At 46.4% G+C, this 12,685-nt stretch overlaps 1 protein-coding gene across 1 annotated transcript in view; it reads right to left on the bottom strand.

Moving 5' to 3' along the window:
- Positions 1–532: 532 nt before the first annotated feature.
- Positions 533–12,685, bottom strand: part of ccdc92ba (coiled-coil domain containing 92Ba) — an 18,209-nt gene continuing 6,056 nt past the window's right edge. The window contains exons 3-4 of the mRNA XM_063204328.1: positions 6,972–7,019; positions 533–1,588 (exon numbers count right to left, since the gene is read on the bottom strand). Coding sequence (XP_063060398.1) covers positions 792–1,588; positions 6,972–7,019 — 845 coding nt within the window. The 3' untranslated portion in view covers positions 533–791. The remainder of the gene's footprint in view (positions 1,589–6,971; positions 7,020–12,685) is intronic.

The following is a 12,685-nucleotide window of genomic DNA, read 5'->3' as shown; positions in this document are numbered from 1 at the left end:
TTACAAAGTCCATCGCTAATTTAATCAGCCTATTTCCAGCACGTTTCCCATTGCTTTTGTGCATCAATACTTTGTTAGCTTTGGAAACAAATTGGTTCAGTACATCAGGAGAGTTGACTGTTAGGGCAAGGTCGTATAGATCATCTGAAGGCCAATGGGTTTGTACTATAAGTACATAATAATAAAGGAAATGTATATCAACATTGTACTTCAAATAACCAAGGGACATCAGTTGCAGAAACAAAAACAAAAAAACCTAAATGGTTGTGCAGGTCAATTTGCCAAAGCAAAGCCAAAATGTCTACCATCCATCACCCCCTGAAACTTTCTCAGATATGTTTCTTCATTAAAGCGACGCACAGGGTGAATGTGCTTTGTACACAGCCTGACTAACTGCTACACTGTCAATATCTCTTAATATTGTCTTAATAGACAAGAAACACTCACTGACAGTTTCACGCAAAGAGCAGAAAGTACAGTACACCCCATTTCCTAATCTGAAATGTGCTGGTCATGTCTACCCAACGCAACAATAAAACGGTAGTAGGAAATGCAGTCTGTGCCAAAGTATTGCCTAGAATAAACATAGATATCTTGATATCAAAGAAAACTTACCATAACATTTAAACAGAAGGGTGCAACAACATTGAAAATTGCAAACAAATGCCTAATACTTCAAGGTGCAAGACAGACAGTTCAACAACTCAAACAGAAGCGGACCTAAAGATTAACAATTAAGAGTAAGGGTGTGAGGGGGAGAGGAGGAAAAGGTTTCAAAGCAGAGTAATGACTTATTCAGCCTGGCTATCAGCAGAGAGAGGGGCTATGGGGGGCGGCGTGCCCAGGATCGGGGCCAGTCTCCCGGGCCCCTCCGGTGCCCCGCCAGCCGGCCCCTCTCTGTCCTCCAGAGGCAGCCTGTGGTGGTGTGCCGCGTGGTGCTGCCTGTGGCGAGTCCGAGCCCTCTCCCGGTACGGGTAGAAGAAGAGTGCCGGGTCGGGCATGGCTTTGGGCTCCGCGGGGCCCGTCACCCTCTCGCGCGGCACACACTCGCGCGCCCGCTCCGCTCGGATGCTGGCCGGAGTGTGCTTGACAACAGCACCACCACCACCACCGCCGCCGCTGCTGCCACTGCGGCGTTTAGGCTTGGCCGCCGATGCCCCGCCGCCGGGTAGAGGCGAAGTGGGTCCTGTTGTGGGACCGTGGTGGCTGGCAGCCCTTTGCCGATGGTGTTGGTGGTGGTGGTGGTTGTGTTGCTGTTGATGTTGGTGATGGCTATGGTGCCCATCCGGCTGCTGCTGCTGATGCCTCAGTTTGCGCTTGGCCGAGTGCAGCTGTAAGGAGAGGCAGGCGGCCGCCTCGGTCTGCTGCTGCAGCTCGGAGGTGAGCGCCGTGGTGCGGTGGCTGTGGCGCTTCAGCTCCTCCAGGAAGTGGCGCTCCTTCTCCTTCAGGCTAGCCCGCAGCGCGCCCACCAGCACCCCCTTGTGGCTCAGCTCCTGCTGGAGGTCGCCGGCGTGGCCCTGCTGCTCGGCCAGCCGCACCTCGGCCTCCCGACAGCGGCCCTCCAGCTGCTCCTCCTCCACCAGCCAGTCTGGGGAGGAGATACCACACACATACACACACCGACGCACGCACACACACACACACACACACACACACACACACACACACACACACACACACACACACACACATACACACACACAGACACGCACGCACGCACGCACGCATGCACGCGTGCACATACGGACGCACAACACACACACACACACACACACACACACACACACACACACACACACACACACACACACACACACACACACACACACACACACACACTGTTTTAGAATATATACAGACAAACATATTCATAAATGTGCATTGATGCAATTTCATGTTTCCCCCTGACTATTACAGATAAAACCATAAAAGCAATCATAAACACACACTGTGTGCACACATAGATACACAAAACAGACCCAGACCCAGACACAAATACACGGACACAGATACAAACATCAAGAGTGATGCGCACAGCACTCTAATAGAGAATAATTGTCATGTGTGTCTGGTCCACAGGGAGAAGTAGACAACAGATCCCCATCCCTGCGAGGCCTCAGACGCCAGCACAGCGCAAATGTCACATATGATCCCATCATGCTACAGAATCTCACCATGCTACAGTCTCATGTGGTGGCCAGGGTATAATGGTTGGCTGAGATAGCCACTGATGTTTGTCTGTTTTCTGCTGCTATGTAAACATTAAAAAAAAAGGATTACAAAGAACTGAGTGAGATCTACTTCTTCATTCTACGGTTTATTCAACTGGAAACGTTCCACACGGTAGAGTGTGGTGTATTGGAACCACTACTTCTGGTTGAAATAGGCAACCAACAACAAGCGTTTTCAATGGCTGCTCTGGTTTATGTGTTACTTTCAAAGCTCACATCTAACTAAACAAATGTAGATTTTGTCTGATATTCAAAAGCCAGCTAAGACTTTGCAGTGTATTTACTGGTCACATACAGATCCAGTCCACACAGACAAACCTCTCTTTCGCTCATCTTTGTGAGCTCCTTTGAAAGGCAGAATCTAATTTTGGCATATTTAAGATTTTGTTTGTTGGCTATTTGTCACATACAGAGTTGTCACATGCACTGTACAGTCCAACGGATGGTGAAATGTTTAAACCACGTCTATGCAGGCCATATTATTACCACTAACACTGTTGTGGGCAGCTGAAGAAAAAACAGACTTATGGACTGCAGCTTTTAATATGATCAGAATATGTGCACAGACACAGACAAAAGGGTGGTGGAATGATGAAAGCTTTTGGGGGGGGTTAGGATTACAGCATTCCCAGTGAAATCCCAACCAGACGATGTGTACACTCTGTCAGCGCTTTGCAGGGGGGGACCATCTGGCTCAAGGTCATCAGTAAAACACCACAGAGATAGAGGTCACACAGCCACAGCCATTAAATCCCCACTGTAAGTGAAGAGGAGCTGAGGTATTCATCTATTTGTTTACTTTTGTATCCTTTTTTTCATCCATTCAGCCATTACATCTCAATTGTAAATGAAAAGGAACTAAAGCTTTCATCTATTATTTGACTTTTAAATCTTTTTAAACATTGCTGTAAATCGCCATAGTGAATGAGATGAGGTGAGCCAGGGCCTTCATCTGTCATTTGTCTGAATATTGTATCCTTTTTATCTCAGTAATACAAAGCAACAGCTTTATTGTTAACCTATATTTCATGAATACTTCCGTAATGTCACCGGACAATTCTAACAGAAACTGTAGCTACAGTACATTTCATGCAGAGCCAGTGTTATAACCATACTGTCAAAAAAATGGAAAAGACCATATTTCAATCTGCTACTTAAGACTCTAGGTAATGGCATAGCAATGTTGTCATGGTGTAGTAAAGCTTTTGCAGCAGATGTGGAAAGGGATCGTGGGCAGTGCCATCTGCATGAAAGGGCTAACTAAACCTACACCAAGTATGCTACATGTTTTAACCAGTTTCTGGAAAGTATTCAGTGAGATGAAATAGTTCTAATATACAATCAATGAAAGTGTTGCATTTCTCTGCCTTTACAAGTGAAATTTCCCAGGTGCTGGTGGAGTCATATACAACACCAGGCAGGGAACAGTATAGGAAGGAATACCAACAAGCATTGCAATATGAGACAGATGGTTTCTGTCATTTTGGTATCACCAATCCGTGCAAAGCAATGACACGACTAACAGAGCGGATAACGAGCATTGAGGAGCTTTCTCGACTCTCTCTCCATGCCTCACCAGCGAGAGAAAATGAAGCAATTACCAAAGTGCATGTTTATAATGATGAGGTCCTTAGGGCGTTGCAATTATCAATTTTTTTGGAGAAAACCCCAGTTTCTTTTCTTTTTTTAAATCATCTATTTGACCCAGAAAATGACGAGTCTTCTAATCTGCCTTCATCTGTTAACTCAATCCGAGACTCAAAAGTATAAAAAGTATACAGTGTGTGTATGAAAAGTGTCAATCAAGTAAAGATGAAAAAAGGATGAAGATGATGTTGTTGTTGTTGTTGTAATGATGAATAGATAGCAGTGACGCTGCGATGTTGATTATAATGATGATTACAATAATGATGATTGTCATCACTGCTATTATTATAATCAAGAGTAATACACAACAACAATAATTGTGTTATGCGATGTAATGTTGAGTAATGATCAATCATAATCAAATTTCCCTATTTCAGTTTCCCCAAACTAAGAGCGGATCCTGCAGCCTCCCTCTCAGCCTCACCCCCTGTGCCTGCCCACCGCAGTGGATGACCCCACCGGTAATATACGTCATGAATATACAGTAAGTATAGTGTATGTAAATATGTAATATATGAACATTTATGATGTATATAATACTGCCCTACAAATGCAAAATGCAGTAACTACATAATTTGTCAAAACTGAGTTTAGACTGGAAATGGTCTTCATTACACCAACTGTACCTTGTGACAAAGCCTTAAGGTCCAAATGTGTCTGCTCTAGAGATATTGCTTTGTGGAATTTGAGGTTGCAACAAAATCCAACATTATACCAAGGCTTTGAAGGCCTTTTCCGAAGTTTCAATGTTGGTGTAGTTACTGCACTTTGCCTTTGTTGGGCAGAATATGTATATAATATATTGATTTATGTATGTACTGTGTAATATATGATAATTGCTGTGTTATGCGATATGTTAAAAGCAATGATAATCATAATCAATTTTCCCTATTTCAGCTCCCCTATTAATACACCAATGTCCTGCAGCCTCCACCTCAAGCCGCCCTCCCTCCTGAGCCTGCCTGCCTGCCTGCCTGCCTGCCTGCCTGCCTGCCTGCCTGCCTGCCTGCCTGCCTGCCTGCCCACCGTCTGCAGTGGAGGACCACACCAGGGAGGAGACAAGACCAGATGAGATGCGATGAGATGAGGTCATCCTACTCCCAGTGGGAACTGCAGGGGCAATTTGATCATCTATCCGTTACACTTGCTCGCCCACGCACTCCCCCTCTATACCCTCAACCGCACAGACACACAGACACACAGACACACACACACACACACACACACACACACACACACACACACACACACACACACACACACACACACACACACACACACACACACACACACACACACACACACAAACCCAACTGCACCCATCCTCCATACTCATATCTACACTTTCCACATGCATGTACACACACACCTCCCAACTTCCACCCACCCTCCACTGATCAATAACTCGCCCACGTACTCACCACCCCCCTCCCAACACCCATGAACCCCACCCCGCCCCACTTCCCATCACCCACTCCCTCGCCACTCACTCCCCTCAGCCATCCATCCCCACCTTCAGCCTCAGTACTCGCTCTTCCACACCCACACATCATCCATCTATTACACTTGCTCACCCACGCACCCATCCCATGCACAAATCCCACATACACTACCCCCTGGCACATGCGCACACACACACACACACACACACACACACACACACACACACAGACACCTTTGTCCACGTCCCACTCAACACTCGCTCCCCCTCGCTCAACCACACATCACCACTTTCTCCCCCACATTACATATCATAAGCACCACATTCTCCCCACCCAACACCCCGACCCTCCTCCACCATTGCCTGCTTCAAGCAGCTCCTCCTATTGAAACATTGCCGTCACAAAATGTACAGCTGTGAGGCTCTCTCTCCTGACTCCTCTCTTCTCAGTCTTTCGTCATCTCATTCCCTTTCTCCCTCCCTCTTCATCGCTCTCTTTCTTCATCTTCCAGTCCTTTTCTTCCTCCCATCCTCCCTTTTTCCCCCTGCACGTCTCTTCCCTCGGCCCACCTCCTCTGTCTCAGCGTAAAGAATAAGAAGTAATTGGATATCCCCGATGGGAGTGCTCGGAAAATGAGGACAGGAGCAGAGAAAAACTGTGCATCGATCTGTGGGGGCAGAAGGGTAGACTGTGGGGCTAAAAGAAACAAGGGAAGCGATGAAAGACAGAAAGGATGGACAGATGGCTGGATGTATGGATGTATGGATGTATGTATGGATGGATGGATGGATGGATGGATGGATGGATGGATGGATGGATGGATGGATGGATAGATGGATGGATGGATGTATGGAAAAAGAGAGATGCCCTAAAAGATGGAAGTGGGAGGAATAATATAATAGAGGTGGAATAATGACAGGTCTGGTGTCAGAGCTGAAGAGACGCCAACACTGCACAGTGCATTTGTGCAAGTGTTAATTCAACACAAAGAGAGTAGAACACACTAAAAATAGTGCTAAATTTGACTCTTAACCCTGCATAATTTTTGCCTGGCTCCTACCGACTCTCATGTATTTACGCTCAACAGGTTAGCATAATTTACTGTGTGAAGGCTTCGGTAGGTTTAATCTTCCCTACTAGCGGCTTAGAGAAATTACATGGGCCTATCATCAATTTTACTCCCTCATCCATGACAACTGCCCATTATTACTTGGATGGCGGCAATCAATATTAAATTGCAACACTTCTAATAAAACTTCAACTTAATTACATGCCAAGGTTTGGCGGTAGGAGTAATCAGCACTACTTAAAAGCCTGGCACAGTGCCACTGTTATTATTGCAGCATTATTACAAATGCTACAATCTGGACACTGCCAATAGTTATTCTATTACCTGCTTCCTATCAGATCAGACATATTATAAGAGCAACAAGAGATTACAGGAGCTGCTGTATGTTTGCACATATAAGATATAACCTCAGGGAGAGAGAGAGAGTGAGTGTGAGAGAGAGAGAGAGAGAGAGAGAGAGAGAGAGAGAGAGAGAGAGAGAGAGAGAGAGAGAGAGAGAGAGACAGAGACAGAGACAGAGACAGAGACAGAGACAGAAAGAGAAACACACCACTAAAACAGTTTAAGTCATCATCTGCTTACCTATTTGGGATTTTCCTGGTGGCTTCAAGTGCAGTTCACGGGTCAATTCTACAGACACACAAAGGCAACAAAATAAAATGATTTTGGCTGTGAAGCACACAAATACCATCACTCTTTGCATGATAATATATATCAGCTGTCATCAGCAAGTTTATGTTTTAGACACAGAGTAGTAAAGTAGGGATACTTTATTAATCCGGAAGGACATTGATATAAATAAACAGTTTATATACACAACATGTTTACACTCGGCCTACAGAAATTTGAGGATTTGCCATATGCCATAAGTCATTTCAGAGTGCTTGTGCCATTATTGAGGTCTTAGACCTTCCTAATACGGAAATGTTGTGAATAAAATGAAATTATACTCTACTATAAAGTGGAACGATAAGTGGGCAGAAGCTATATAGTTTTTTTCTGATCAGCAACCTATGAGTCATCTCCAATGCACCAGCCAGATGAGGTGTGAGACAAAGTTGTATGCTGTTTTTCAGGTCAACTGGGTTGATGCATAAATTGAAAAGACTATTTAAAGATCACTTCCTGCTGAATAGAAGGAGCTAATAAATTAAGCTTCCTGGCACACGAGAATAATATCTCGCAACTACTACTCTGCAGACAACTTTTAGCCTTTCATTCATTTCCACATCGTGTCTCCCTTTTTACTGCAGCAAGGTCCATGCCTGTGTGAAATTGAATAGAACGCGAGCGATGAACCGTGTTGAATCACACCAGATTGTGCTACTGATCTACTCAGCAATCCTGAAATGCGAAACAGGCTTTCAATCACCGTCTGGTCTGACCGAGGCTGACAGAGATATAAGAAAGAGAGCGAAAATGAGCCAGTTAGAGAGAGAGAGAGAGAGAGAGAGAGACAGAGACAGAGAGATTATGTATGAAAGAGATGGTGAGAGATAAAGATGAAGGGAGAAACAGCAAAAGAAAGAGGGAAAGCGAAAGAGAGAGATAGAGGAAGAATGAGTGAGAAACAGAGAAAATAGAGGGAGACTGACAGACAGAAAGATAACAGCATCAGCATCCCAGCATCAGAGAGAGAGAGAGAAAGACAGAAAGATAGAAAGATAGAAAGATAGAGAGAAAGAGAAAGAGAGAGACAGATCAGCATCAGCATCAGCATCAGCATGCGTCTATCGGCTGCCTCGTGCACCCCCAGCACAGCAGGGTCGTGACAGGCCAACAGATGAGTCCCGTACAGGATTACTCAAGCAAGGGGAACACTACCCTCCCACTGCCAGGAAAGACACACTCAGCCATCTCTCTCTCTCTCTCTCTCTCTCTCTCTCTCTCTCTCTCTCTCTCTCTCTCTCTCTCTCTCTCTCTCTCTCTCTCTCTCTCTCTTTCTCTCTCTCTCTCTCTCTCTCTCATATAACCATAACTGATGCTAGCTACTGGTAATTTACTGGAAGAAGTGCAGGTATGAATGGAAAACATAGCTTAAATGTGTGAAACATATGCTGGTCTTACATCCAAGCAACAAAAAGGAAATCCAATCTCTGCTCACTTAATAGATTCTCCTTGAGTTATGAGCTATGGACCTCTCTCTCTCTCTCTCTCTCTCTCTCTCTCTCTCTCTCTCTCTCTCTCTCTCTCTCTCTCTCTCTCTCTCTCTCTCTCTCTCTCTCTCTCTCTCTCTCTCTCTCCTCTCTCTCTATCTCTCTCTCTCTCTTGTCCCTTGCTGCGTGTGCGAATCACACCACCTGCCACGTCTAGCAGAAGGAGGAGGAGTGGAACAGGTCACAGGAGCCGCATTCTGGCAAAGACTCACCCGCTATGACCTCAAACACAACAGCTCATACATAAACATGTAAAAACAGTATCATGATTATTCAACGTTATTTAATGTGTAAAGCCATAGGTCACTGACACGGCTTGGTAATTATACTATACTCAGCTATGAAGCCATGGGATCTTTGATCCCAATTTAAGAGAAACTACACTGGAAATCCGTTGTGGGATTGGATGTGAAGAACTAAAGAAAAAAACCTAACCTACAAACTTATCTAACATGAGAGAAATATTTTTATTCCATGACCAGTCATTGAAAAGTCTATAATTCCCTAATATGTAACCAGTACATGTCACAGAGCCTCTAGTCATACATTACAACTTGGTCATTGCCATTCTGGAAACAGTATTTTTTAATAGGGGCCATGTCTTAACAGATTAAAACAATGATTAATAATTGTAAAGAATATCTAATTCCTGACCCTCCCTCAACTCACTAGCAGTGAAAGAGGGCTGAGTGAGCACGTGGGTCTGCCCGCGTCTGGGTGTGGCAGACACAGAGAGAGGCTTCTGGTAATGCGTGATGCTCAGAGCACTGAGGGGCCAAGCGAGCAGCACATGTATCATTCATGGAGCACGCTAGACACAGTACTAGCGTAGCCTCTCAGATGCAGCAGCCATGTGCTTTTCACAGCACGCCTGTGTGTGTGTGTGTGTGTGTGTGTGTGTGTGTGTGTGTGTGTGTGTGTGTGTGTGTGTGTGTGTGTGTGTGTGTGTGTGTGTGTGTGTGTGTGTGTGTGTGTGTGTGTGTGTGTGTGAGTGCAGTGGAAGTGCTCAGCTTGAGAGCTCCAAGTCTTCTACTGTAGCACTACAGGCCCACAGTATCCTAACACTCCCCACCACAGAGGCCCACACATGCAGAACATCACCCAGAGGAGGAAAAGAATAGTCTGTCTGTTTATTCAAAGAGGTTTGTTGCATAACAACTTATATCCATTTTGGAACATTTTGGGAAATAGATGTTTTTTGTTGTATTGGGCATTGCATTGAATTGCATTGTAAAATGCATGATTTGTAGGTTTAAAAAGTATTTTCAGAAAATATTTCAAAGGAAAGAACTCACACATGTCTGAAGAGTCATTTCCAATCATAAAATGCAGAATTGAAAACATTCCGTTGAGGTCCTTTTTCAACAAAGCTCTTCATTTTATCTCTATATTAAATCTGTCAAATCAGGTGCGAGGAAGCAAACACAATTCCAAGGAGAGTGACAGCAAGAGATGGTTCATCAATGTTGGACTGCACTGTGAGGAAGGATGCATTGCCGGTATAGAGAATTAAGTCAAGTCAAGTCAAGTCAAGTAGTCAAGTAGGTTTTATTGTCAATTTCTTTACATGCACTGGTCATACAAAGAATTTGAAATTACATTTCTTGCTTTCCCATACATACATAGGACTACTCCTCGGGTAAGGAATACGACAGTATAGACTAGGAACCAGTACTTATACATGGACTTAAGACAGTATGGACATAGGACAGAGCTCTATACAGGACATTTAAAAGTGCAAAGACTGGACAACAGAAGACTTGTGAGGCACATACATTTTTAACAAAAAAAGAGGTATTGTTGTGCTTTTGTGCTTTTCCTAAAGTCCTTTTAAGCGTTCTGACATGGTTAATAGTAGGCATTTGAGAAAAATAAATATTAAAAAAGGTCTGTCAAGTACTACCCAAGTAGCAGTGTGTGTGTGTGTGTGTGTGTGTTGTGTGTGTGGGTGTTTTCTGAGAGGTTTCGTAGTGTGTAGTGGTGGTCTTTGTTTTGGTGTGTGTGTGTGTGTATGTGTGTGTATGTTGTTTAGTGAAGGTAAGAAGGTGCGGTGTGCGTCTGTGAGTGTGTTCGTGTGTCTGTGTGTGTGAGTGTGTGTGTGTGGTGTGTTGTGAGTCATGTGTGTGTATGTTTGAGTTTAGTGCAGATACGTGCAGTGTGCTGGGGGTGTGTGTGTTGTGTGTGTGTGTTGTGTGTTTGTGTGTGTGCGTGTGTGTGTGTGTGTGGTGTGTTGTGTGTGTGTGTGTGTGTGTGTGTGTTGTGTGTGTGTGTGGCATGTTTGACGGTAGTGCAGGTTGAAAGTTCAGTCACAAGTATAGTAGTGGCAGGTGGAATGTTCAGTCGCAGATAATGGTGGTGGGGGATGGGGGGGGGGGGGGGAGGATGGGTCCGTGGGGGGTGGGGAGGGCGGTTGGGGTGGGGTGGGGTGAGAGCGGGTGGGGGGGGGCGAGGATGGGTGGGTGTGGGGGGGTGTGTAGGGGTGTGGGTGGGGGAGGGGGTGTGGGGGGTGTTGGTGGGGGGGTCGGTAGGGGGCGTTGGGGTGGATGGGAGAGAGAGCGCTGTGGTTGGGGCGGGGTGGGGAAGGTGGGGGTGCGGGGGGGGATGGGATGGGAGGGGGGGGGGCGGAAGGGGGGAGAGGGAGGGGGTGTGGTTAAGTGTTGGGGTGGGGGGGTAGGGGGGGGGGGGGGGAGAAAGGTGGAGTGCGTGTGGGGGGGTGGGGGGGGGGGGTGACGTGGGGGGGGGGGGGGGGTTGTGGTAGGGGGGGGGTGTGGAGCGGGGAGGGGGGGGGGGGGTCGGGTGGATGTGTTGTGGGAGGGGGTAGGGGGGTGGATGTGGGTTGGGGGGTCGTGGGGGGGGAGTGGGGAGGGGAGGGTGGGGGGAGGCGGGGGTGGTGGCGGGTTGTTTCTTATTGGATTTTGGTCAGTTACGGGGGTTTTGTTAGAGTTGTTCTTAGGTGCTTCATTATGTTTGTTTTTTTGTTTTGATGGTCGTTGATGTTTGTTGTACTTGTTTTTTTTTGGTGGTTTTTTTTTTTAATTTTTTATCTTTATGTTTTTTTTGTCGTGGGCCTTCTTGGCTAGCGGCTGAACAGTGGAGGGAGAGTGGGTGAGTGTTCAGCATCTTGATCGCTTGGTGCATTGTGGCCTGCTCGCCATGCCTGGTGGTACGGGGAACGGAGGCGCCTGTACTCTTTCCAGAGGGCAGGAGGCTGGAAAAACAGTTTGTGTGCAGGGTGGCTTGTGTCTTTGATGATCATCAGTGCTTTCCGGGTGAGGCGTGTGGTGTAAATGTCCTGCAGGGAGGGGAGTGGTTTTTTCAATGATCCCTTCTTCGCTGTGTTCCACAACACGCTGGAGTGTCTTTCCTGTTTTTCTCCGTTGCAGCTTCCTCCCCACACTGTGCTGCAGCTGGACACGACGCTCTCTATGGTTCTCTCTGTAGGAATGTTGTCATGATGGAGGGTGTAGCACTTGCCTTCTTTAGTTTGCGCAGGAAGTGAGACGATGATGGGCCTTCTCTCAGTGATGTAGTGTTGGTGGTCCAAGAAGGTCGTCGTGATGTGCACTCAAGGAACTTGGTGCTGCTCACTCTCTCACAGCTCGCCGCTCGATGGTCAGTGGTGGGCAGTTGTTTTTGGACCCTTTGGAAGTTGACAACAATCTCCTTGGTCTTGTGGACTTCCGAGGAGGTTGTTGTCTTTGCACCATCTGTTTTACTTGCCAGCAGGTCTACTTCTTCCTCTGATAGTGGCGTCTCATGCCCTTGGTGATGAGGGCCCACCAGTGTTGTATCATCCGCAAACTCACTAGATGGTTAGTGCTGTGGGTCGTTGTGCAGTGTGTGTCAGCAGCGTAGAACAGAGGGGGCTGAGAACACAACCTTGCGGATCCCCCGTGCTCAGGGTCAGGGTGCTTGAGGTGTTGTTCCCTCCGCTATGCTTGTGGTCTTTGCATCAGGAAGGACCAGCAGGCAGTTGCAGAGGGAGGTGCTTGAAACTAGTTTGTCCAGTTTTCTGATGGTTGGTGTGGTATTATGGTATAGATGCTGACCCTGAAGCAATGAACAGCATTCTCACATATGATTCTTTATTGTCCAAGAGGGTGGAGGGGTGGATGGAGGGCGAGCAAATTGCATCTCGTG

This window comes from Engraulis encrasicolus, chromosome 8 (assembly GCF_034702125.1).
Source record: "Engraulis encrasicolus isolate BLACKSEA-1 chromosome 8, IST_EnEncr_1.0, whole genome shotgun sequence".
Taxonomy (NCBI): domain Eukaryota; kingdom Metazoa; phylum Chordata; class Actinopteri; order Clupeiformes; family Engraulidae; genus Engraulis; species Engraulis encrasicolus.
The sequence above is the reverse complement of the archived record's forward strand: the minus strand, read 5'-3'. Positions and strand labels throughout refer to the sequence as shown.